The sequence below is a fragment of the Halichondria panicea genome, chromosome 4, assembly GCF_963675165.1.
Source record: "Halichondria panicea chromosome 4, odHalPani1.1, whole genome shotgun sequence".
Classification (NCBI taxonomy): domain Eukaryota; kingdom Metazoa; phylum Porifera; class Demospongiae; order Suberitida; family Halichondriidae; genus Halichondria; species Halichondria panicea.
This window is the reverse complement of record NC_087380.1, coordinates 6,309,022-6,332,539: the sequence shown is the minus strand read 5'-3', so window position 1 is coordinate 6,332,539 and position 23,518 is coordinate 6,309,022. Positions and strand designations below refer to the sequence as shown.

The following is a 23,518-nucleotide window of genomic DNA, read 5'->3' as shown; positions in this document are numbered from 1 at the left end:
GATTCAACTTCACTATCCGAGCTGTACGAATATACGAAGGGTCGCTCGTACGAAAATTTGCATCAACGAAAATTACCCGCCATACAGTATTCGTTGACAGGAAATTAATGCAAAATACTTATTAAAACTTCTACATTGTAGATCTACATGCTTCTATCCTGGAACATCATTGATTAATTAATGAAAACACCGCGGGTGCTGATGCCTCGGAGGCTTCATAACATAAAGCTACTTGCTATATATACACTTCTGTTTCATTAAGCTCCTCTTCTAATAACTGGATGTGTGTGTGTTCATTGTCAACAATTGCACAACATTAATTTCGTATAGCGCGAAATTTTCGAGGGGCTTAATTTAATAAGTCTACGAAAATTGTTCTTTATAACGTGCAAAGATTAAAGGCGTGGCTTCTGGTAAGCAGTCATTCCGCGAACATTGTGCAAAGAAATGCTTTTAGATGCCATTCTACGAAATATAAGTGCCTCGAAAATTTCGCGCTACATGTATACGGTATACATTATACAAAGCAAACTTCTTCTATAATTAATATACCCGTTATACCTGATGCTTTTTGAGCAGCGAGAGGCATTAGCACAGCACAGCTTACATCACTCATTGCTTTACGTCTCCAAACACAGTACATTGGTGATCACTGATTGCGTTCTACCCACAGATTTATGATGAACCAAGGCGTTTCTTTTCTGTTTTACCACAGGTATTCTTTTTATGACACCAATGGTAATACGAGGGTCATGCTATTTGTTAATTGTACATCGTGATTGACCACTAATTAAGATCTCTGACAACGATCATGACTTAAGGTCACCAGTTGACACAAATAGACTACAAGTATATATGTAGTAGCGTACTAGCTAGCTGTCTCCTCACAGCACATTGTATGGTGACCACTGATGACTGATGACTGACTAACAGAACATTAATTTGTTATGAAAAGCCTGAACATTACCACACCACTAATTATACAGTAGACTCTCGCTATTCTGGTTCTCTGAATACGGTCACCTCGATATCCGGTCATTTCGTTCGGTACAGATTGCTAGCTTGCACAAAACTCGCCCTGAAGTGCGGCCACTCGCTATTCCGTATCTGGTCAGTTCTGGCTGCCCAAAACTATAGGTTTTATACATGTATAACGGCCGTTTTGGGTATATAGTTTGGCAAAATTGATTGCACTTAAATAGAGACCATAATGATTCATTATCCTCGAGACAGAACTGTAAAATTAGTCATTAGGGTCGCTTTTTAGCTGCAGCTATTTTCTAAAATGCAGTCACCTCGCTATTCCAGCCAATTAATTAAGCTGCACTGTTCCAAGGGTGACCAGATTAACGAGAGTCTACTGTATACCACCATGACCGTATTGAAGTGTCTGAAGATTTAGCACTCCAATTTAGCATTTAGCTTCTCATGTATATACGTATGACACCAGTTTTGTAATTAAACTTATTGTTAGCCTCGATTCCAGGCCGTTCTCAATTGAGAGGGGCTGGGATCGAGGCTAACTTACTGTGTACATTGATGATCACTGATTGCTTTCTACTCACAGCCGAGAAGCTGCATTGATAGCTCTGACGATATCGAGATCCATAGTGCATTAAAATGACAAAGAGGTAATCTTGATGTATGACATCAGTGGTTGTACCTATGTCAGATCGATAGGGCAGATAGGGTGGTAAACCCACTGTGTTACCAGTACTCAGTTAAACATTAACATTGACTGGCTGCTATATTATATACATTCTTTACCCACAGACCAGCCCTGATTGCAGTTTCTCACCAAATAATAGTTAAACTGTAAGAGTCAGTCTAAAACGTTAATTGTGGCCGGTTGTGTGTGTGTGTGTGTGTGTCTTCTTGATACATGTAGGTATAGTGTAACTTAAACATTTCGTGTCTTTTTGAATGTTTATTTTTCTATTGATATACATGTCAGTAGCCCTTCAGCATCACATCTTGTAAATCAAACCTAACGCATTTTTATCTAGAAAGCCCATAATGTACATTTGTAGCTACATGTAATGTCTGTATTGATGATTTTATCAACTGAAAGGGTTGTACAGAACTGTTTATGAGGGTACTCCCCCTGTAAAACAAACAAAAGTGTATTGGGTAAAGATCGAATCAGCCTCAGCACGTACATGCACATGGAATAGAAACTGTACAGTACAGAGTGTCTAGTATAGTAGCTAGCCATGTCTACTACTCTGATCCAAGTGACCAATGTGTCGCCCTCTGCTGGCCTCCAACAAATGAGGGAGCTGTTCAGTTACTTTGGAGATATTGAGGAACTGAGGCTCTTCCCTGAGGAGTAAGTGGAGAGAGAGAGAGAGAGAGAGAGTGGGTATCATTTGGAGAAAATAAAGCCTATACCTAGTACCCAGCTAATTTTAGTGGGATTATGCTTCCATTCCCCGTTATATTTATATACGGTTGTATTGTAAATCTTTTCAAGTCTGCTTTTCTTTTAATAACTGTGATTGTATCAATGGACGATATAAAGTACAGCGGTCTTTTATATCAATGTTTAGAGATTTACAATAAGCGTGTCCTTCAGCCATCTGTCAGAACGGTTGGCCTGGCCACGTCCAGCTAGTGTGTAAGGGCCGTACATTTACGGTCTCAACTATATGGCATCCATTTTTCAAGAACATAATCTGCCACCCCCCACTTTATCCCCTCCTCTCCATGCAGGGAGTTTGCTGCTCTGAGTGTCCCCTCCAAGGTATGCTTCATCAACTTCATGGAGGAAGACAGTGCAGCTGCTTGTCTCCACCTTAGCAACACTGTGCTCATAGACAGAGCTCTCATCATAGCACGATCAAGACATGGTGAGCTAGGGCAGTTGCCTGGTGATGCATTCATTCTTATCTCAACTTACTGTACATGTGTACGGGTTTCGAATACGTGTAGTTATTACGAATGACACTGTACAAGCCTGATTGCATTGCAAACAAACTCGCAATGCACAATAGAAAGAAATCCGGTGTACAGAAGATCAATTGTGGGAACATTCTGAACTAGTAAACAGTGACTATAATCATGTACAGTTTTGACTAGTGTTAAGGACAACGTTTCACTTTCACATTGATACAAGGTAGAATAAAATGTGTGAGTTTGTGTAAGACCCTAATTACAGCAAGCTTACAGTGTACGTGTATTAACTGTCTTAACACTCCCTGCAGCTGAGATTCCTGATGGTTCTGCTGCGATGTTCCTGGCAGCCCCGGCCATTGCCCTGGCCAACAGCGCTAGCAAACCAATGGGTCACACTGCACCTCTCCTCCCGACACCTCCCTCTATGGGGGCACCAGCACCCACTGGACCAGCCTCCATGGCTATGGGAGCTGCTATGAACCCTGCAGCTGTAAGTTACTATTCATGCAAAATTAGCTTTAGCGCTCGAAATATACTTAAATTCCTCTCTTGCTTCCAGATACAACAGACTTACATGTACAATGTAGTTGTATATGTCTGGTGACAGCGTTATGTTATCATGTACATGTACTGGCTGTAGTAACACTTTGTCTTACTCTTTAGGTTTGCGTTTGTTGAGTTTGCGATACCTGAGTCTGTGCCCATAGCCCTTCAATACAACGGAGCCATGTTTGGAGAGCGTCCAATCAAGTGAGTGCATCATCCCTCCCTTGTTCACGAGGAGAGTATTTAGGCACAGGGTTCTAGTGTGCTACCTTTTACTGTATGTGGATATTGAATGTGTTGGCACCCACCCACTCAAGCTGCATGTACAAGTCATGTGTATGTAGTAGCCATAGCAATAATCAGCATATTTTGTCACAATGATGCACTTTTCAACTGCTGTCATTAATGGTTTTCTTTTCTCTTTTTGGCACACATAAACACGCACACACCACACATATCATGCACACACTACCTACACATGTTGCCATGCATACGCCCCTCCCTACTGTACAGTACATCTGACCTGGAGGCATCCTATTCTGGTACACATCTCGTGCACTAGCCTGTGTAACTCGTAACTTGTATGATAGACATACATGTACAGTGAAACTTGTTCATGTCGTGTCATTACAGTGACCACTTTTGTACCCCCTAGTGTTATCAAGGAAATAGTCACAATTTATAAAGTACATTGTTGATATTTGTAGAGAAATGTACGTAAATATTGTGTGTGCATAGTGTGTGTGATATTGTATTGTTTTGCTATATTATGATGTATCTGCCTTTACCGCACACCCTCCACCTTCCACACACACCACACCCCTCCCCACTGCACAGAGTGAACCACAGCAAGAATGCCATAGTGAAGCCTCAGGGCCCCACTGCCCAGGAGACCAAGAGGGACGTGGACGAGGCCATGAAGAAGGTGAAAGAGACAATGATGGCTATTGAGGCCAGTGTCGTGGTGCCAGAGGTAGAAGTACCTGTAGTCGCCACCAGAGGCCACCAAAGACATGATGATGGTAACCACATTGTACAGTGTGTGTGTGTGTGTGTATGTGTAAGTCATGTACACTCCTTGCAGCTGAGATTCCTACTGCAATGTTCCTGGCAGCCCCAGCCATTGCTCTGGCCAATGGCGCTAGCAAACCAATGGGTCACACTGCACCACCTCAGGACCCCACTTCCCAGGAGACCAAGAGGGACGTGGACGAGGCCATGAAGAAGGTGAAAGAGGCAATGATGGCCATTGAGGCCCGTGTCGTGGTGCCAGAGGTACAAGTACCTGTAGCCGCCATCAGGAGGCCACCAAGGACATGATCAAGGTACACAGTGTGCGTGTGTGGTGTGTGTGTGGTGTAATGCATCTCTAGCTATAGTTTAACACAATCCACCTCTCAGTGAGTTGTACATTATGTACTTCATGTTGTTAACCCGAGGCGCGTGGGCGGCCACAGGTTATAGTAGTCTGTCTGTTTGTTTGTTTGTGATGGGATTTTCTACTCACCTGGATGCCACAGCACTGCGTTTACAGCATGGATAGCCTTCACACAACAGTATCTTGTTTTAAATAGTGGCAGACTTTGATGTTAAAGCTCCTTTGTCGAATAAAAGCGAGCAAAAGCTAAACTTGCACATGGCCTTGAGTCAAGGTACGGGATCACTTCAGTTGCAAATACGTAGTCAAGGCTTCATTACCTATTTTCAGCTGAAGTGATCCCGTACCAGGAACAATTGAATAGGCCTACGGTCAAGAAAGTAAAATTATGACTGGTTTTTGACTGACTCTGGATCCTATACTCTCGCTTAGCAGGAGCCATACTTCTCTTAGACTAAGACTACAGGCTTCTTTGCTGTGATCCCAGTCCACAGTGCATGTCTCATGTAGTTGTACGTTGTTAGTTTAGTTTGAGTTGCTGTGCTAGTCATAGGCATGCTACATGCACTGCATTATAATTATACCATTCCTCCCTTTTCTTTAGTATATATAATGTCACCAGCCGAGGGTTTGCACTTCAGTGCTCTAGTTGTTTTTGTCTGTCATGTACCTCAAAGTTAGAGGAGGTCGGACACCACTTCACTTTTCTGCTAAGTATGACCTTTTAATTAATTCTTTTCACTACCCACGCTCTGCTAAATTCGTTCAACTAGTATAGTGCAATAGTGGCCGTGGCAACACTCAAAGCCACGTACACTATAGATCTATAGACTCGGAGGATCTTATAGTTCTGTCAGTTCCTCTAACCACCTGTTAACCTCACTATATCTATATCCTCACTAGTCTACATGTATAGTCAGAATACAGCTAGTACACAACAGGCCATTGTTTGGAAACAGAGAAACAAACAGACTGGAAATAAACTCTGGTTACTCTGGTTTGGAGAATACCGAGGAACAGAGACTCTGAGACTCTAAAGCCTGAAGATCGAGAGGCTATAGGTAGTCTCCAAAGTTTAGATTTAGTGTTGCCGAGGCCACTATTGTACTAGTTGGGCGGGATTAGAGAATTTAATTAAAAAGTCATAATTAGCAGAAAGGTCAAGTGGTGTTCGACCTCCTCTGCCTCAAAGTGACTCATTAGAGTCGTGCTCTGTTACTCATTCAATACCAATGATACACAGTTTTTTCCAAGTCCATGTAAATGTACCGTATAGCGCAAACTTTTCGAGGGGCGAAATTTTCACTGATTTTGTGGGTTAGCAATCCTACATGAAAATTAAGTCCATGAAAATTATTCTTTAATTAGAATTATTTGCTATAAAGTGCAAAGATTAAACGTGTGGCTTCCGGTAAGCAGTAAATCCACAAACATTGTGCAACGAAATGCTTTTAGAGGCCATTCCACGAAATGTAAGTGCCTCGAAAAGTTCGCGCTATACGGTATTAAACCGTGTTTTGTGACAATATCCACCCCCTTCCTCCCCCAGTTGCAGATATGCTATGATCGAGTGAGGGCCTCCTCCCTGCGTACACACAGTGGACCAGGAGGGGAGGGGACAGGGGCGGAGGTTGGGTACCCCCAGGAGGGTGCAGTTTAGTAGAGATGTAGACTCTACTAACACTCACTCCTAGCTCTCCTAGAACCAGCTCTACATGTATAGTATAGAGACAGTGTGTAATTTTGATCAATGATATTTTTGTGGATGTGTTGGGGGCGCAGCATTTAAGGGAAAGTCCCAGCTTCCTCCCCGAGGCAAGGAGCTTTGCCGTGTCTTTACAAACCGGTGATGATGGGACTGGCCAGTGAGTCATATGGCTTTTAAAGGTGATCCTGAGATTCAGGAACAGAAAGGTTAGACATAATTATTCTGATCATTAGATTGGACTCTGTATCAAAATGTTCATATTAACTGCTTGTTGTACACTCTGCCTAAAAAGCTGTAGCTAGATCTATAATTATGTAGGAGAACATAATTATATAGATTTGTGTTTGTGAACAGGAACAAACCTAGGCTTAGACACAAAGGATTTGGGTACTCTATGTGAAGAATTGGTTGAAGTGAGGGCTAAGTGGCGACCTATAGGTCTGAAGCTGAGGTTGACTCCTGATACCCTGGATGCAATCGAACAGGGGAAAATCAATCCATTAGAGGCAGTCCTGCTCCATTGGCTACGGGTGACAATAGGAGCCTCATGGGAACAATTGATTGATGCTCTACGGTCAGCTCTGGTTGGTGAAATACGATTAGCAGAGAAGTTGGAGCTGAAGTACTGTCTTCCAGGTAATTGTTTTAGACATAATTAATAGAGCTATTATTAAATGTCAACTCCTCCGCCGTCATAGAAAAAACTGGCCACAGGGAGAAAAGGAAGTATAGGAGTGACGATGAACAGCAACTGACAAACGACATCAAAAACATTAAGAAGAAGTTTGCTAACCTGCAAACAGCAACGAGAGAATCTCTAAAGAAGTGTAATGTTGAATTGATGTCCCTGGTAGCCCTCCTCACATCGTATCGAACATCTTGTGCTGTGATTGAGAGTGAGAGTAACATGCTGCTTGCCCACCAGCAGGAAGATCTCAGAAGGGCTGCTAGTGTTGATGAAATCTTTCTTATTATCTCTCCATTTTCATCATTCCTTGATTTTGAGATTCTAGAAGATGTGATAGAAAAGTTTGGAGCTGAAAGTGATCAAAGTGATTTGGCTACGTATTTCATTGAGCTCAGAGAATTTCTCAACGCATGGAAAGTAGAGCCTTGCAAGATCAGCCGATTGGATGATGATAAAAAAAAAGTTAAATTTTGCTTCAAGCTTGACACTTGTTCTCTTGCAATTTATCCGGATCTAAAGGCTGCTATTGCTAGGATTCTTAAAGTACCTGTCTACACTTTACACTTGCATTCAATCGAGGATGGTTCCATTCAGCTTATTTTCTTCTTCCTAGGGATAGTACAATTATCATTTCACCAGTGTGATCAAATTGCACAAATAATTCCTTCTGTGCTAAAGGTGTCGTTAATTCATGGATCAACAAGTGAAATTATCTTTGAGGTATGTTGAGATTGTGACTCCTATATTACTTTCCCTAGTTTTGCTCATTTCAGAGAGTCATCAACCCAGTACCATCACCTGAGATCAGACAAGAGTATACTGAAGAGAAAGGGGAAAAGACAATCCAAGAAAGCCACGAAAAAAAGTGGTATCAGCGATTATTTTCTTGGAGAACATCACAAAGAGCAGTGAGTGTCGATAATAGCACGAGTAAAAGAGTATCTGCACCTGGACATATCAGTGTATTTGTCGCTTTATTATGGTTAGTATGCCTTCTTAAATAGGGAGAAGAGGCTGAATCCAAGACTACACCATCACCAGGGGAAACAGTTGAGCCCACAGTGACAAGTGTAACAGAGGAGAGTAGTGAGTCACCTACACGGGGGAAAAGGTGGTACCAACGATTCTTTCCAAGGCATTCATCAAGAAGATATAGTCAGGAACGGATGGTTAGTTTTTTCTAAAAATGCACCATACAGTAATCGCTCATTATAGAAACTAGTATACTAGCTGTCACCTCACGGCATTGGTGAACACTGCAAAACTACAACTATAATATTAGTATTCTCTACTATATACATACTCGATAAACAACGTTATATGAAACCAGAGGAGGAAGGCCAGGGTCAATAGGGTCACGTTTAATGAAAGATTAAACATTCTTGTTCTGGGTTCTTGACCGAGCGATTTTTATTAAGTTAGGTGTCGCTCAAGCTGCCGTGTTTTTATTAGCTTCGTCTGGGAATAGCTTTGCTCTATATACCGATGCAGTAGCCACAGGAATAGGCACAGCTCTACTCATAGTACCATTAAGCACCTAGGCTTGAAAATTGTCGCCGTTCACATTTTTACTGTGTTTTGCAATGTATCATGCATAAAACCCTAACACTGACACCTCAGAAAAAAGAGTACCACCTGGACATATCATTGTATTTGTCACAACTTTTTCTTTATTATGGTTAGTATGCCTTCTTATATAGGATGAACCCAAGGCTACATCATCACCAGGGGAAACAGTTGAGCCCACAGTGACAAGAGTAACTAAGGAGAGTAGTGAGTCATCTACACGGGAGAAAAGGTGGTACCAAAGATTGTTTTCAAGGCATTCATCAAGGCATTTATCAAGGGAGGAACGGATAGCTAAATATTGGGTAAGTTGTATACGTACAGTAATCGCTCATTATTGGAATAGGAAGAAACTACAATTATATAATTATTAAACATGAGTCAAAATATGTGAAATATTGCTAAACACGGGCAAACCCACTGCCAATCCTATGTAAACCTACTGGTTTTACTAATACTAGCTGCATGTCACCTCACATTGGTGAACACTGCAAAACTACAACTATATAGTATTCTCTACTACATACTCGATAAACAACGTTATATGAAACCAGAAGAGGAATGCCAGGGTCAATAGGGTCACGTTTAATGTAGGATTAGTTCTAGGTTCTTGACCTTTGCTGCATATAGCAGCTTAGCGCTTCTGTTCTTTATTAGCCTGCTTGGGAAGCTTACTATACCTAGATCTATCCAGTGCAGTAAGCCAGTACATCAAAATTTATACCCTATAGCCACGAAAAGCTAATTTTCCAATCTTGTGGTTTCGAAGAATGTAATAAAAGGTCATTAAGTCTCTTCTCTCAAGCTGATTCCTCTGGGGCGCGATAGCTCAACCGATTCCTCTTGTGATTATAAAGAGGATTAAGCTAGTGGTGGTGTATAAACCCAGGGACGCGAGGGTATACTCAGTTTTACATGTAAAACACAGGGCCAGTTTTAATTAATGACTTTTTGACCCTGGCATTCCTCCTCTGATATGAAACAGAAGGGGTCGGTGAAACTCACTGGAGGCATTTGATACACTGCATGTGTCCTATCAGGAATCTGTTGGTAGAATGTAAATCAGAGATCAGTGTCCACCAATATGCTGTGAGGTGGGGTGGGGGTGGGGCTTGCTACAGATTCCCCCCTGGGATTAGGCCATAACACGATGCCTGTGACACACCATAGATAGAATAGTAAGAGGGATTGGTAACGGAAGCAGTACACGTGATCATTTTACATTGAATCTGCAGTAAAACCTTGAAAACTATCCGCGTTACGCCCTATAAACGAGGCTATTTTGCCGGGTAACTCGCTCAAAATAAGAAAGTTGTGTTTTCTCGAGACAATCTTTTTCAGCAATATATAACACGCCCAGTCTGTGAGCCACGTGTTATACTTGCTAATGACTGACCACACCCAGTAAAAAGGGACATTCCAGTAAAGTTTTAGGCGAACAGCTGCTATTTATAGTCTTGTATTGCTAAAACGTGTAAGCGTGCTGGTTATAACTGCTAAAATAGGCATAGACCTTTAAATACGAGTGAGTTGCACAGACTGAGCATATATGCTTGTGGTATATTATACACTGTGTGTAGAAATAGGCCATCAGCTTGGCCTAACCGGAACACGCCCATCTACAGCTTTAGCTTGTTGACACAGCCTCGATTGAACCGCGGGTAAAGCGGGTATTACACGAGGGTACTTTCGTTACCAATCCCTCTTCCTCTTCTATCTATGGACACACCAACTAAGCAAAGATCTTGTTATTATTCATAACAACCTTTCCACAATTCACTATCTGTAGTAAAGGGGGAGATTCCAGCGATTTTCAGTAAGTTAGGTGTCGCTCAAGCTGCCGTGTTTTGATTAGCTTCGTCTGGGAATAGCTTTGCTCTATATACCAATGCAGTAGCCACAGGAATAGACACAGCTCTACTCATATAGCACCATTAAGCACCTAGGCTTGAAAATTGTCGCCGTTTACATTTCTACTGTGTTTTGCTATGTATATTTCATAAAAACCCTAACTCTAACACTGACACCTCAGAAAAAAGAGTACCACCTGGACATATCATTGTATTTGTCACAAATTTTTCTTTATTATGGTTAGTATGCCTTCTTATATAGGGAAAAGAGGCTGAACCCAAGACTACACTATGGGTAATGGTTGAGGTTGAGCCCACAGTGACAATTGTAACTGAGGAGGTAAGTGAGTCGGGTACTTGTAAGATTTATGTATGGTACATGTAGTACAATCATACCTAGCTGGTCATGGTATTTTGTTACGCAACGGTATATTGGTGATTGACCATAGATATCTGATGTGATGATCAATACAAAATTGGCTACCGTTTCGCGGGTAATTTTGTGGGCAGGCTGACCTCTACAAAGATTTACCCACGGAAACATAGGCGTGGCTTGCCGAAACGCATGCAATACAGTGCATGTAATGAAGCAAATTTACCCCACAAAAATTACCCGCTATACAGTATTCTTGTAAAACTTTCATGACGTATATATGACACCAGTGGTCGTACCTAAGTCCATAGGGTTAAATCCCTGAAGGGTTTCATCTAGGATTAAATGTTTGGGGGGAAGGTTTGGGCACGCGGAAACACGACGTAAAATGTTTGACCACACCCCCTATTACATCACAGTAGATGAGTTACATATTGCACATCATAGTGTGATGATATCAAGAGCGTATAAAAGAAGAGAGGGCATGCAACTCCACTATCAGTACACGTAGCTAGCAGAGTTCAAACGTGAATGTGTGCATTTGCATGAAGTGCTAAAAATAGAAATTTCTATTTTTAGCATTTCATGCACAGTCATGCACATTCATCCGCTCCACGTTTGAACTCTGCTCATATGGAGTTGCATGCCCTCTCTTCTTTTATACGCCCTTGATGATATGTCATAATTCTACAAAATTTGGGAGGGGGGAAGGTTACCCCTGCCCCCCCCCCCATTAGATGAAACTCTGAAGGGATACACTATTACATACTGATGTATATGTAGCTGATTTTGTAATATGCCTCAAGGCGTAGCCGCACGAGGGATATTAAATTTGACTGTGTGTCTGTTTCAGCTGTAACTGCTCAACGGTTGCAATGCGACGAAAAATAACAGCTTCTCTAGGCTTCTAGCCACGTTCTCTTGGATTGTGATTCGTGGATTAGCAAACTACAGCTTCTTTCTCGAGTTATGGCTAGTTTTACTCACAGTGAAAGCTGTTGCAGTCTCTTCAGAATCTTTTGTAGCACTATCTGTTCGCACAAACTTTCTATTTGAGTTATTAGCCTTGCACTAAAGCGCTAGCTGTTTGTTAGCTACAAGAGTCGGAAAAGAGCTGCAAAGCTGCATGTATGTACACTGCCAGAAGCAACATTAATTTTGTGAACTCCGACCTCATTGCAGATTCACCCCCTTTTTTAATTACTGTATAGCAGGTTATTTTCGTATATTTCATATTGAAGTGCATCATACGAAAAGATAGATTCAACTTCACTATCCGAGCTGTACGAATATTAAAGGGTCGTTTGTACGAAAATTTGCACGAACGAAAATTACCCACCATACAGTATTCGTTGACAGGAAATTAATGCAAAATACTTATTAATACTTCCACATTGTAGATCTACATGCTTCTATCCTGGAACATCATTGATTAATTAATGAAAACACCGCGAGTGCTGATGCCTCGGAGGTTTCATAGCATAAAGCTACTTGCTAATAGCTTTTATACAAACATTATGATGATTGTTTGTTTTAAAGGAAAACATTTTGTCGTGCAGTCCATTAAGCCATATATAGACTTCTGTTTCATTAAGCTCCTCTTCTAATAACTGCATATGTGTGTGCGTTCATTGTCAACAATTGCACAACATTAATTTCGTATAGCGTGAAATTTTCGAGGGACTTAATTTTTGCTGATTTCGTGGGTTAGCAATCCTACACGAAAATTAAGTCCACGAAAATTGTTCTTAGAATAATCTGCTATAACGTGCAAATATTTAAAGGCGTGGCTTCCGGTAAGCAATCATTTCGCGAACATTGCTAAACACGGGCAAACCCACTGCCAATCCTATGTAAACCTACTGATACTAGCTGCATGTCACCTCACATTGGTGAACACTGCAAAACTACAACTATAATATTTATGGTATTCTCTACTACATACTCGATAAACATTATATGAAACCAGAAGAGGAACGCCAGGGTCAATAGGGTCACGTTTAATTGAAGGATTAAACATTCTTTGTTCTAGGTTCTTGACATTTGCTGCATATAGCAGCTTAGCGCTTCTGTTCTTTATTAGCCCGCTTGGGAAGCTTACTATACCTAGATCTATCCAGTGCAGTAAGCCAGTACATCAAAATTTATACCCTAGCCACGAAAGGCTAATTTTCCAATCTTGTGGTTTCGAAGAATGTAATAAAAGGTCTGGATCTCTTCTCTCAAGCTGATTCCTCTGGGGCGCGATAGCTCAACCGATTCCTCTTGTGATTATAAAGAGGATTAAGCTAGTGGTAGTGTATAAACCCAGGGGCGCGAGGGTATACTGTTTTAAGTTTTAATTAATGAGTTTTTGACCCTGGCATTCCTCCTCTGATATGAAACAGGGTCGGTGAAACTCACTTGAGGCATTTGATACACTGCATGTGTCCTATCAGGATTATGTTGGTAGAATGTAAATCAGAGATCAGTGTCCACCAATATGCTGTGAGGTGACAGCTAGCTATATAGTGTACTCTAGATACAGGGGGGGGGGGGCTGGCTACAGATTCCCCCCTGGGATTAGGCCATAACACGATGCCTGTGACACATCAACTAAGCATATTATCAAGGGCGTATAAAAGAAGAGAGGGCATGCAACTCCTATACGAGCAGAGTTCAAACGTGGGCGGATGAATGTGCATGACTGTGCATGAAACGCAGTTTTTAGCACTTCATGCAAATGCACACATTCCTCCGCCCATGTTTGAACTCTGCTAGCTACGTGTACTGATAGTGGAGTTGCATGCCCTCTCTTCTTTTATACGCCCTTGATATTATTCATAACAACCTCTCCACAATATATAAAAATGATGTACAAGAAACTACAACTATAATATTAGTGTATGTACTAGCTGTCACCTCTCATTGGTGAACACTGATCTTTGATTTACATTCTACCAATTAACAGCATCTTAATATTACACCTCCAATGTCTTCTGTTTCGACATCTTCAATGGTATTACCAAGGGCGTATACAGAGAAGTATCTTCTCTGTATAAGCCCTTGGTAATACGAGGGTCATAGTTTTTATTATAATTATACGTACAGTAATCTATGCTTGGCTTTGCAAGAATCATTTATTCTTGATATCTAGTGAGGTGAGGTATTCTTAGTGAAGCTATAGTGATTCCTCCAGCTATCATCGTACCATGTACGGTTATAGTATTTTGTGTTGGTGATCGACTAACTGATTAAGAAATTGTAATTGATTTAGATTCACTAATCACCACGAATAGACTACGAGTATATATCTATATCTTAATAAGGTGACATATTTTCGCGTGTATTAATTTCTGCTATTTCGAGAGAGTAAAATCGCAAAAATTAGTACTCGCAAATAATTGGCCGCCCTCTTGTTTAATGTATCCTGCTATTTGTTAATTGTATATCGCGATTGACCACTAATTAAGATCTCTGACAACGATCATGACTTAAGGTCACCAGTTGACACAAATAGACTACAAGTATATATGTAGTAGAATACTAGCTGGAGTGCATTAATTGATGAACACTGATCTCTGATTACATTCTACCAACAGCATCCAGATCATCCAGATACTCCAGATGCTCCAACTGTTGCTCCAGATACTGATGCTCCAGATACACTGGCTCGACTGAGTTCATCGACCTTTTTTGTTTCATCACAGGTATTCTTTGTATGACACTAATGGTAATACGAGGGTCATGCTATTTGTTAATTGTACATCGGTGATCCACCACTAATTAAGATCTCTGACAACGATCATGACTTAGATCACCAGTTGACACAAATAGACTACAAGTATATATGTAGTAGCGTACTAGCTAGCTATCTCCTCACATAGTACATTGCATGGTGACCACTGATGACTGATGACTGACTAACAGAACATTAATTTGTTATGAAAAGCCTGAACATTACCACACCACTAATTATACAGTAGACTCTCGCTATTCTGGTTCTCTGAATACGGTCACCTCGATATCCGGTCATTTCGTTCGGTACAGATTGCTAGCTTGCACAAAACTCGCCCTGAAGTGCGGCCACTCGCTATTCCGTATCTGGTCAGTTCTGGCTGCCCAAAACTATAGGTTTTATACATGTATAACGGCCGTTTTGGGTATATAGTTTGGCAAAATTGATTGCACTTAAATAGAGAGCATAATGTTCATTATCCTCGAGATAGAACTGCAAAATTAGTCATTAGGGTCGCTTTTTAGCTGCAGCTATTTTCTAAAATGCAGTCACCTCGCTATTCCAGCCAATTAATTAAGCTGCACTGTTCCAAGGGTGACCAGATTAACGAGAGTCTACTGTATACCACCATGACCGTATTGAAGTGTCTGAAGATTTAGCACTCCAATTTAGCATTTAGCTTCTCATGTATATACGTATGACACCAGTTTTGTAATTAAACTTACTGTTAGCCTCGATTCCAGGCCGTTCTCAATTGAGAGGGGCTGGGATTGAGGCTAACTTACTGTGTACATTGATGATCACTGATTGCTTTCTACTCACAGCCGAGAAGCGGCATTATAATTGATAGCTCTAAGGATATCGAGATCCTCGCTAGGGCATTAAAATGACAAAGAGGTAATCTTGATGTATGACATCAGTGGTTGTACCTATGTCAGATCGATAGGGCAGATAGGGTGGTAAACCCACTGTGTTACCAGTACTCAGTTAAACATTAACATTGACTGGCTGCTATATTATATACATTCTTTACCCACAGACCAGCCCTGATTGCAGTTTCTCACCAAATAATAGTTAAACTGTAAGAGTCAGTCTAAAACGTTAATTGTGGCCGGTTGTGTGTGTGTGTGTGTGTGTCTTCTTGATACATGTAGGTATAGTGTAACTTAAACATTTCGTGTCTTTTTGAATGTTTATTTTTCTATTGATATACATGTCAGTAGCCCTTCAGCATCACATCTTGTAAATCAAACCTAACGCATTTTTATCTAGAAAGCCCATAATGTACATTTGTAGCTACATGTAATGTCTGTATTGATGATTTTGTCAACTGAAAGGGTTGTACAGAACTGTTTATGAGGGTACTCCCCCTGTAAAACAAACAAAAGTGTATTAATTGGGTAAAGATCGAATCAGCCTCAGCACATGCACATGGAATAGAAACTGTACAGTACAGAGTGTCTAGTATAGTAGCTAGCCATGTCTACTACTCTGATCCAAGTGACCAATGTGTCGCCCTCTGCTGGCCTCCAACAAATGAGGGAGCTGTTCAGTTACTTTGGAGATATTGAGGAACTGAGGCTCTTCCCTGAGGAGTAAGTGGAGAGAGAGAGAGAGAGAGAGAGTGGGTATCATTTGGAGAAAATAAAGCCTATACCTAGTACCCAGCTAATTTTAGTGGGATTATGCTTCCATTCCCCGTTATATTTATATACGGTTGTATTGTAAATCTTTTCAAGTCTGCTTTTCTTTTAATAACTGTGATTGTATCAATGGACGATATAAAGTACAGCGGTCTTTTATATCAATGTTTAGAGATTTACAATAAGCGTGTCCTTCAGCCATCTGTCAGAACGGTTGGCCTGGCCACGTCCAGCTAGTGTGTAAGGGCCGTACATTTACGGTCTCAACTATATGGCATCCATTTTTCAAGAACATAATCTGCCACCCCCCACTTTATCCCCTCCTCTCCATGCAGGGAGTTTGCTGCTCTGAGTGTCCCCTCCAAGGTGTGCTTCATCAACTTCATGGAGGAAGACAGTGCAGCTGCTTGTCTCCACCTTAGCAACACTGTGCTCATAGACAGAGCTCTCATCATAGCACGATCAAGACATGGTGAGCTAGGGCAGTTGGTGATGCAGTCAATCTTATCTCAACTTACTGTACATGTATACGGGTTTCGAATACGTGTAATTATTACGAATGACACTGTACAAGCCTGATTGCGTTGCAAACAAACTCGCAATGCACAATAGAAAGAAATCCGGTGTACAGAAGATCAATTGTGGGAACATTCTGAACTAGTAAACAGTGACTATAATCACGTACAGTTTTGACTAGTGTTAAGGACAACGTTTCACTTTCACATTGATACAAGGTAGAATAAAATGTGTGAGTTTGTGTAAGACCCTAATTACAGCAAGCTTACAGTGTACGTGTATTAACTGTCTTAACACTCCCTGCAGCTGAGATTCCTGATGGTTCTGCTGCGATGTTCCTGGCAGCCCCGGCCATTGCCCTGGCCAACAGCGCTAGCAAACCAATGGGTCACACTGCACCTCTCCTCCCGACACCTCCCTCTATGGGGGCACCAGCACCCACTGGACCAGCCTCCATGGCTATGGGAGCTGCTATGAACCCTGCAGCTGTAAGTTACTATTCATGCAAGATTAGCTTTAGCGCTCGAAATATACTTAAATTCCTCTCTTGCTTCCAGATACAACAGACTTACATGTACAATGTAGTTGTATATGTCTGGTGACAGCGTTATGTTCTCATTAGATACCTTTGCTCTGTCAATATATGCATGTGTATATACGATATTACCTACCCCCCAGCTCACTGCCCCCCTCATATCCATGATGGGCACGGTGGTCCCCCAACCTCCCCCTCTCACTGGTAACGTAGACCCCACCAAGATCGAAGAGATACGACGCACCATCTACGTCGGCAACCTGGCTAGCAACATGACGGCTGAACAGGTGCTCACTTTCTTCCAGCCTTGTGGTGAGATCAAATACGTGAGGATGGCCGGAGACGAGACCCAACCCACCAGGTGAGGGAAATGAATGATAACTTATTAGGTTTGATTTCACATACATTTAAATGTAAACCATTCTGCTTAGCAGATTATTCATTTTTGCTGACTAATTTTGTTTCTGGAAAGATCCAAGAGACATAATACTCAATCATGTACATGTACTGGCTGTAGTAACACTTTGTCTTACTCTTTAGGTTTGCGTTTGTTGAGTTTGCAATACCTGAGTCTGTGCCCATAGCCCTTCAATACAACGGAGCCATGTTTGGAGAGCGTCCAATCAAGTGAGTGCATCATCCATCCCTTGTTCACGAGGAGAGTATTTAGGCACAGGGTTCTAGTGTGCTACCTTTTACTGTATGTGGATGCTAGATGTATTGAATGTGTTGGCACCCACCCACTCAAGCTGCATGTACAAGTCATGTGTATGTAGTAGCCATAGCATATTTTGTCACAATGATGCACTTTTGAAATAATGCTGTCATCATTGGTTTTTCTTTTCTCTTTTTGGCACACATAAACACGCACACACCACACATATCATGCACACACTACCTACACATGTTGCCATGCATACGCCCCTCCCTACTGTACAGTACATCTGACCTGGAGGCATCCTATTCTGGTACACATCTCGTGCACTAGCCTGTGTAACTCGTAACTTGTATGATAGACATACATGTACAGTGAAACCTGTTCATGTCGTTACAGTGACCACTTTTGTACCCCCTAGTGTTATCAAGGAAATAGTCAATTTATAAGTACATTGTAGATATTTGTAGAGAAATGTACGTAAATATTGTGCATTTTGTGCATAGTGTGTGTAATATTGTATTCTTTTGCTATATTATGATGTATCTGCCTTTACCGCACACCCTCCACCTTCCACACACACCACACCCCTCCCCACCGCACAGAGTGAACCACAGCAAGAATGCCATAGTGAAGCCTCAGGGCCCCACTGCCCAGGAGACCAAGAGGGACGTGGACGAGGCCATGAAGAGGGTCAAAGAGGCAATGATGGCCATTGAGGCCAGTGTCGTGGTGCCAGAGGTAGAAGTACCTGTAGTTGCCATCAGGAGGCCACCAAGGTCACGATCAAGGTACACCACATTGTACAGTGTGTGTGTGGGGAGGGGTGTGTGTGTGTGTGAATCGAAGTTTATGATGTTTCTCTGAAATCAAGAATTTGGCAGGCTTGTACAATTTACTGATGGTGTGTGTACATGTGTAACGCATCTCTACATGTATATAGCTTGTCAGTCCACCCTCTCACTTATACAGGTCTCGTGACAAGCGTCGACGATCCAGGTCCCGTTCCCGTGACAAGAGGCGTCGCTCAACGTCACGCTCCAGAGACCGATATCGTAGGAGGTCCCGTTCCAGATCCTCAGTCCGTGCACGAAGAAGGACACGTTCCAGGACTCCACCACGCATAAGGTCACGTTCTAGAACCCCACCACGTATAAGGATACGCTCTAGAACTCCACCACGTAAAAGAACCCGTTCCAGAACCCCACCACGGAGAAGGTCACGTTCCAGATCACCAAGAAGACGTTCTCGTTCCAGATCACCACGAAGACGTTCTCGTTCCAGATCACCAAGAAGACGTTCTCATTCCAGATCTCCAGTACGTAGACGGTCACGCTCCAGAACCCCACCACGTCGAGGCAGGTATCATCGCTCGAGGTCTCGTTCACGCTCACCCCCTCGTAGGCGCAGGGATAGTAGAAAGTCAAAGTCGAGGTCACCACGGAGACAAGAGCGGAGGAGGGAGGAGTTATCCGAGCGTCGTGAGAAGTCAGTCTCTCCCAGCCCTGAGAAGTCACCGCCTCCTAAGAAATCGAAGTGAGTAAAATCTTCAGTATACATAATTCTGTTGTTGTCTGTACATGTACTTCAAAGTGACCTCATTAGAGTCTTGCTCTGTCTGTACATGACCTCATTAGAGTCTTGCTCTGTACTAATGGTGTAGGCATTGTAGACAACTTCCTAGTAATGTGCAGTTACAGTGCGAAGCCTGTGTGTTGTGGTCACCCTATAAACAGTTTACTTTCTATTACCAGCCTGGTTATTCTGTTAATAGCATGTGTTTGAACCCTGATAGCAAGGCCACCTCTATAACTGGGCATTTTGGCAGGTATTGTATTTGGCGAATGAGCCATTTAAACCGAGTTAGCATATTTTTTTGGCGTCTCAAGCGTGGCTACTACAGCAATGACGTTGGTGTCCACTGGAAACTTTAATTTGATGGTTTTAAATTTGGCAATCTTCAGTAAAAATCTGCCAAATTGCCAAATTAAAACACCCACCAAATTTTCAAGTTATACGGAATTGTTGTATGTGTCACCTTTTACAACTAACCCCGTCCCCCTCCAGGAGCAAGAAGCATCGTCACAAGAGCCACAGCCGCAGCCCATCCCCCCAGAACAGCCCTAATGAGAGATCATCTTCTAGACGCAAGAAACACTCCAAGAAACATCGCCGCCATCATCACAAGTCTCGCACTCCCTCACCCGTAGAGGATGTTGGGAATAGGCGTGACCGTGAGGACTCAGGGGGTTCCCCTAAGACTAGTGGGCGTGGCAGTTCCGAGGGGGAGGGGAGTCCAGTGGTAGAGAAGGTGAAGAACGAAGATCCAGACACAGACTCTAGTTATGACTGAACTTGTGTTGAAATTTGAACACTTTAATTGCTTGATTAGTACATGTACACGCACACACCCAATCCACTTTTGTTAATGAGTTGATTTCAATCATTTATGGGATATAAAAGGCGTATACATACAGTACATACGTATACGTCAATACAATGGCAGTAATGGATATACAATTAAAGGGGAGGTTCACTTTAGGTAAAAGTTTACGACTTTACGACTAGACTTGTCCATTATTTTAATGTTTGAAACATTAAATTTTACTTTCCACTATAATCACTATAATTATACTTTTAAGTGCATCTGTACTTGTACGCAATCCAACTACTTAGGCTATGATCATGACAAACTGCATGTTCAATATTCGCCTCCGTACGTATCGATTGAGGTTACACACTACATTCACACAAAAATACTTATGCTCATCATCACAACACATACAAATGATTATACACACAGCAATAGAAAACAGCAAAGACTATAATAATAGCTAATGAGGTTGAGGTACATGTCCGTCAACATAAAAGTTTCTGGTGATCTTTGGTAGAACGATTTCAATTCCTTCAAGTTCTTTAGAGAGGACAATTTGACAGCCCAGCCTCGAGTTCTCTCTCAGTTGAGGGGCCATGTCCAGTAGGTCCTCTTCCCTACACATCAGTGTGTGTGTGTGGAGGTTTGGATAGTGTGTGTGTGTGTGTGTGTGTGTGTGTGTGTGTGTGACCAGTTATATGCCTTGAGCCTAGCTGTCGATAGCTACCATTTCCAGTTCTCAAGGCTATAGGTACCCTAATCAAAGGCTCCTGGCTCCTTAATTATTCTAAGTATTGCCTGAGCAGGCAAATAATTACAACAAGCTCACTCTTCACTGGCCTCCTCTAGTCTGTCAACGTGCTCACTGTTGATGTAGACGTGGCAGGTGGTACAGGCAAGGGAAGCCTCACAAGCACCTGAGGAGGGGGGGGGGGTTTGAGAAAGGAGCTACATACAAGCATGCACACTCCAGTGCCAGGGTTTCATCTAGTGGGAGGGGGGGACAGGGGTGCACCTCCCTCCCCCAAATGTTGTAGAATAATGACATCATCACAGTATAGTTCACTCTATGGTGTGCAATAAGCATCCAATAAGCATGTAATAGGGTGTGTGGTCAATACATGTGGGAGTGGCCAAATATTTTGTGGCGTGCTTACGATGAAACCCTGCTGTCTATAACAATATACACCCTAATCACATACAAAAGAACAGCACATATCAAAACAAACAGAAGGAATAGCCACTATAAAGGCAAGTTTAGAGTGGAGGAAAGAAGACAGTAACCACGCAACAGCTACCATTCCCAGTTATCAAGGCTGGGTACCCTAAGTTGTAGTTTTGTGGGAAATTGGGTGGAAAAATGCTTTTGGCAAAGCCACTACACACGACAATATAGTTCAAACCTTCCATCTCTATGTTGTGTCTGTGTGCCAGATACAGGGCGTTGTCCCCCACCTTGCCTTGGATCTCTAGTCTCTGCCCATCCCTGTCCACATACGTTATATTCACTCTGGGAGAGGGTGTGTATGGGTAAGCATTAGAGGACACACATGCACATCACATATACATCACATACATGTAAGTAGTGTGTCTTGCATCTTTTACATAATAATTTGTTACCAGCTTCAGGGTCTCATCTAGGACTAAATGTTTGGGGGGAAGGTTTGGGTGTGTGTAAACACGCCGTAAAATGTTTGACCACACCCCCTATTACATGCTAGTGCGATGTAGTTACATATTACACATCATAGAGAGTAGTAAGTACTAATGTGATGATGTTATTATTCTACACAATTTGGGGGGGAGCTGAGCATTTTGGAGGGGAAGGTTCACCCCTGTCCCCCCCCCCCCCATTAGATGAAACCCTGCCAGTGATGTTCAGCTCATGTACCAGCTAATCAGTACGTACGTACGCATAGATAAGATTTGTGATGAGCTTGCAACCACAGAAATTACACAGGTACATGTATTTCTTTGGCAGACATTATTACACAACAATTTATGGAGTACATTGTAAGCACTTTAGTTAGCAATGCGATGAATACGATCAGGAGTGCTGCAGCATGACAATCAGGTGGAAGGAAGCTAATGGCCCCTAGCCGATTACAAAGCAACCAATTACAAAGAGCACCGAGGTCATCCTACATCAAAGGAAGATGATGACTGAATGGCTTCTAGCAAACACCAGCTGTGTTTGTAGAGCCATATTAGCATAGGGAAGGTGAATAAACAGCTACAGCTACATGTACTTATACATAAACTGCTACGGGGTACATGTAATATTCATACATGCAGGCACACCACTCACTCACATGTCCTCAGGGGATTTGGGATCCTCCCACTCGTACTCCCCGTGTCCTACAGCTGAGAAAAGCCAGAGGTAAACGGTTAATCATAGGGAAACTATATTATGTGTACTGTACATACACCTCGGCTAAGAACTTGTAGAAACACAGCCAGCAAGGCATAATTATAAAAAAGATGTCAAAAGACATCACTGACAAGTACTAAACATTGCCACAAAGATAACGGTTTTGAGTGAGAGCACAGAAAACAACACGTACAAGCTTTTGAGGGTAGACTGCATTGTGTGCAAAATAATGCTAAGTTAATTAATCAATGGGTATTATGGCATTGACTGTGGTGTAACACAATAGGTGGGGGCGTACGTGTGTGTGTGTGTGTGTGTGCGTGTGAGGGATATCGGTGGGTGCATAGATTGAGCGGGTATTGTCACACAGATGAAGGACCTGGAGAACGTCTCCCCTCCCCCTTCTCGACCTCACTTACAAGAACTTGTATGTATTCTCCTATCCGAAGTGATGGGAGGACTGACAGGCAGTCTCCTCTCATCATAACCTCTGTGTTTAACTCTCAGAGACACTGAGCATCTAGCAGCTGTATTGACTAGTCTCCCTGAGGGTGATGTCTTCAGTAGCTTTGAGCCGTGACAAATAAGAGATTTGAAAACACTAAAATAGGGCATCTCTTCTCTCTGTTTCGCAACCACGTGGGCAGCAAATTTTGTGGGCTTTTCAAAATTTTTTTAGGGTCCCCAAGTTATTCATGAGAT

The 23,518-nt window shown here is 42.2% G+C and overlaps 5 protein-coding genes across 6 annotated transcripts in view; 4 read left to right on the top strand and 1 right to left on the bottom strand.

The window, feature by feature from the left end:
* LOC135334565 (uncharacterized) overlaps positions 1–2,055 on the top strand; it is a 43,377-nt gene extending 41,322 nt beyond the window's left edge. Inside the window, exons 17-19 of the mRNA XM_064529788.1 lie at positions 674–715; positions 1,568–1,631; positions 1,774–2,055. Coding sequence (XP_064385858.1) covers positions 674–715; positions 1,568–1,624 — 99 coding nt within the window. The 3' untranslated portion in view covers positions 1,625–1,631; positions 1,774–2,055. The remainder of the gene's footprint in view (positions 1–673; positions 716–1,567; positions 1,632–1,773) is intronic.
* LOC135334589 (serine/arginine-rich splicing factor 11-like) lies at positions 724–4,421 on the top strand. 2 transcript variants are annotated; one of them, XM_064529833.1, is made up of 6 exons: positions 724–2,329; positions 2,713–2,849; positions 3,204–3,385; positions 3,559–3,645; positions 3,955–3,983; positions 4,279–4,421. In XM_064529833.1, exons 1-4 carry the CDS (start codon positions 2,214–2,216, stop codon positions 3,571–3,573), a joined length of 450 nt encoding a protein of 149 aa, XP_064385903.1. In that variant the 5' UTR covers positions 724–2,213; the 3' UTR covers positions 3,574–3,645; positions 3,955–3,983; positions 4,279–4,421. The 2 variants fall into 2 exon arrangements, with proteins under 2 accessions (XP_064385903.1, XP_064385905.1); XM_064529835.1 differs by lacking the exon at positions 3,955–3,983 and having other exon boundaries at positions 4,279–4,419.
* On the top strand, positions 3,652–6,734 carry LOC135334588 (uncharacterized). Its single transcript, XM_064529832.1, has 3 exons — positions 3,652–4,463; positions 4,526–4,766; positions 6,369–6,734. The coding sequence occupies exons 1-2, from the start codon at positions 4,211–4,213 to the stop codon at positions 4,759–4,761; spliced, it is 489 nt and encodes a 162-aa protein (XP_064385902.1). The 5' UTR covers positions 3,652–4,210; the 3' UTR covers positions 4,762–4,766; positions 6,369–6,734.
* An 8,028-nt stretch (positions 6,735–14,762) lies between these two features.
* Positions 14,763–20,518, top strand: LOC135334571 (splicing regulatory glutamine/lysine-rich protein 1-like). Its single transcript, XM_064529800.1, has 9 exons — positions 14,763–15,619; positions 15,762–16,317; positions 16,701–16,837; positions 17,188–17,369; positions 17,560–17,777; positions 17,957–18,043; positions 18,677–18,862; positions 19,044–19,607; positions 20,139–20,518. Exons 2-9 carry the CDS (start codon positions 16,202–16,204, stop codon positions 20,422–20,424), a joined length of 1,776 nt encoding a protein of 591 aa, XP_064385870.1. The 5' UTR covers positions 14,763–15,619; positions 15,762–16,201; the 3' UTR covers positions 20,425–20,518.
* A 298-nt stretch (positions 20,519–20,816) lies between these two features.
* Positions 20,817–23,493, bottom strand: LOC135334560 (adrenodoxin-like protein 1, mitochondrial). The gene is made up of 5 exons (XM_064529783.1): positions 23,236–23,493; positions 22,758–22,809; positions 21,849–21,955; positions 21,275–21,362; positions 20,817–21,062 (listed from the first exon to the last, which is right to left on the bottom strand). Exons 1-5 carry the CDS (start codon positions 23,429–23,431, stop codon positions 20,906–20,908), a joined length of 600 nt encoding a protein of 199 aa, XP_064385853.1. The 5' UTR covers positions 23,432–23,493; the 3' UTR covers positions 20,817–20,905.
* Between the last annotated feature and the right edge of the window lie 25 nt (positions 23,494–23,518).

What these genes read in the sequence shown, in the direction of transcription:
- LOC135334589 (XM_064529833.1), top strand. Translation starts at nt 2,214, where the DNA reads ATGTCTACTACTCTGATCCAAGTGACCAATGTGTCGCCCTCTGCTGGC. An exon ending in CTGAGGCTCTTCCCTGAGGA is followed by an intron (nt 2,330 to 2,712) that starts GTAAGTGGAGAG and finishes CTCTCCATGCAG; the next exon opens with GGAGTTTGCTGCTCTGAGTG. An exon ending in CATAGCACGATCAAGACATG is followed by an intron (nt 2,850 to 3,203) that starts GTGAGCTAGGGC and finishes CACTCCCTGCAG; the next exon opens with CTGAGATTCCTGATGGTTCT.
- LOC135334588 (XM_064529832.1), top strand. Translation starts at nt 4,211, where the DNA reads ATGATGTATCTGCCTTTACCGCACACCCTCCACCTTCCACACACACCA. An exon ending in CCACCAAAGACATGATGATG is followed by an intron (nt 4,464 to 4,525) that starts GTAACCACATTG and finishes CACTCCTTGCAG; the next exon opens with CTGAGATTCCTACTGCAATG.
- LOC135334560 (XM_064529783.1), bottom strand. Translation starts at nt 23,431, where the DNA reads ATGCCCTATTTTAGTGTTTTCAAATCTCTTATTTGTCACGGCTCAAAG. An exon ending in GAGAATACATACAAGTTCTT is followed by an intron (nt 22,810 to 23,235) that starts GTAAGTGAGGTC and finishes GGCTTTTCTCAG; the next exon opens with CTGTAGGACACGGGGAGTAC. An exon ending in CTAGAGGAGGCCAGTGAAGA is followed by an intron (nt 21,063 to 21,274) that starts GTGAGCTTGTTG and finishes ACTGATGTGTAG; the next exon opens with GGAAGAGGACCTACTGGACA.
- LOC135334571 (XM_064529800.1), top strand. Translation starts at nt 16,202, where the DNA reads ATGTCTACTACTCTGATCCAAGTGACCAATGTGTCGCCCTCTGCTGGC. An exon ending in CTGAGGCTCTTCCCTGAGGA is followed by an intron (nt 16,318 to 16,700) that starts GTAAGTGGAGAG and finishes CTCTCCATGCAG; the next exon opens with GGAGTTTGCTGCTCTGAGTG. An exon ending in CTGCTATGAACCCTGCAGCT is followed by an intron (nt 17,370 to 17,559) that starts GTAAGTTACTAT and finishes CCTACCCCCCAG; the next exon opens with CTCACTGCCCCCCTCATATC.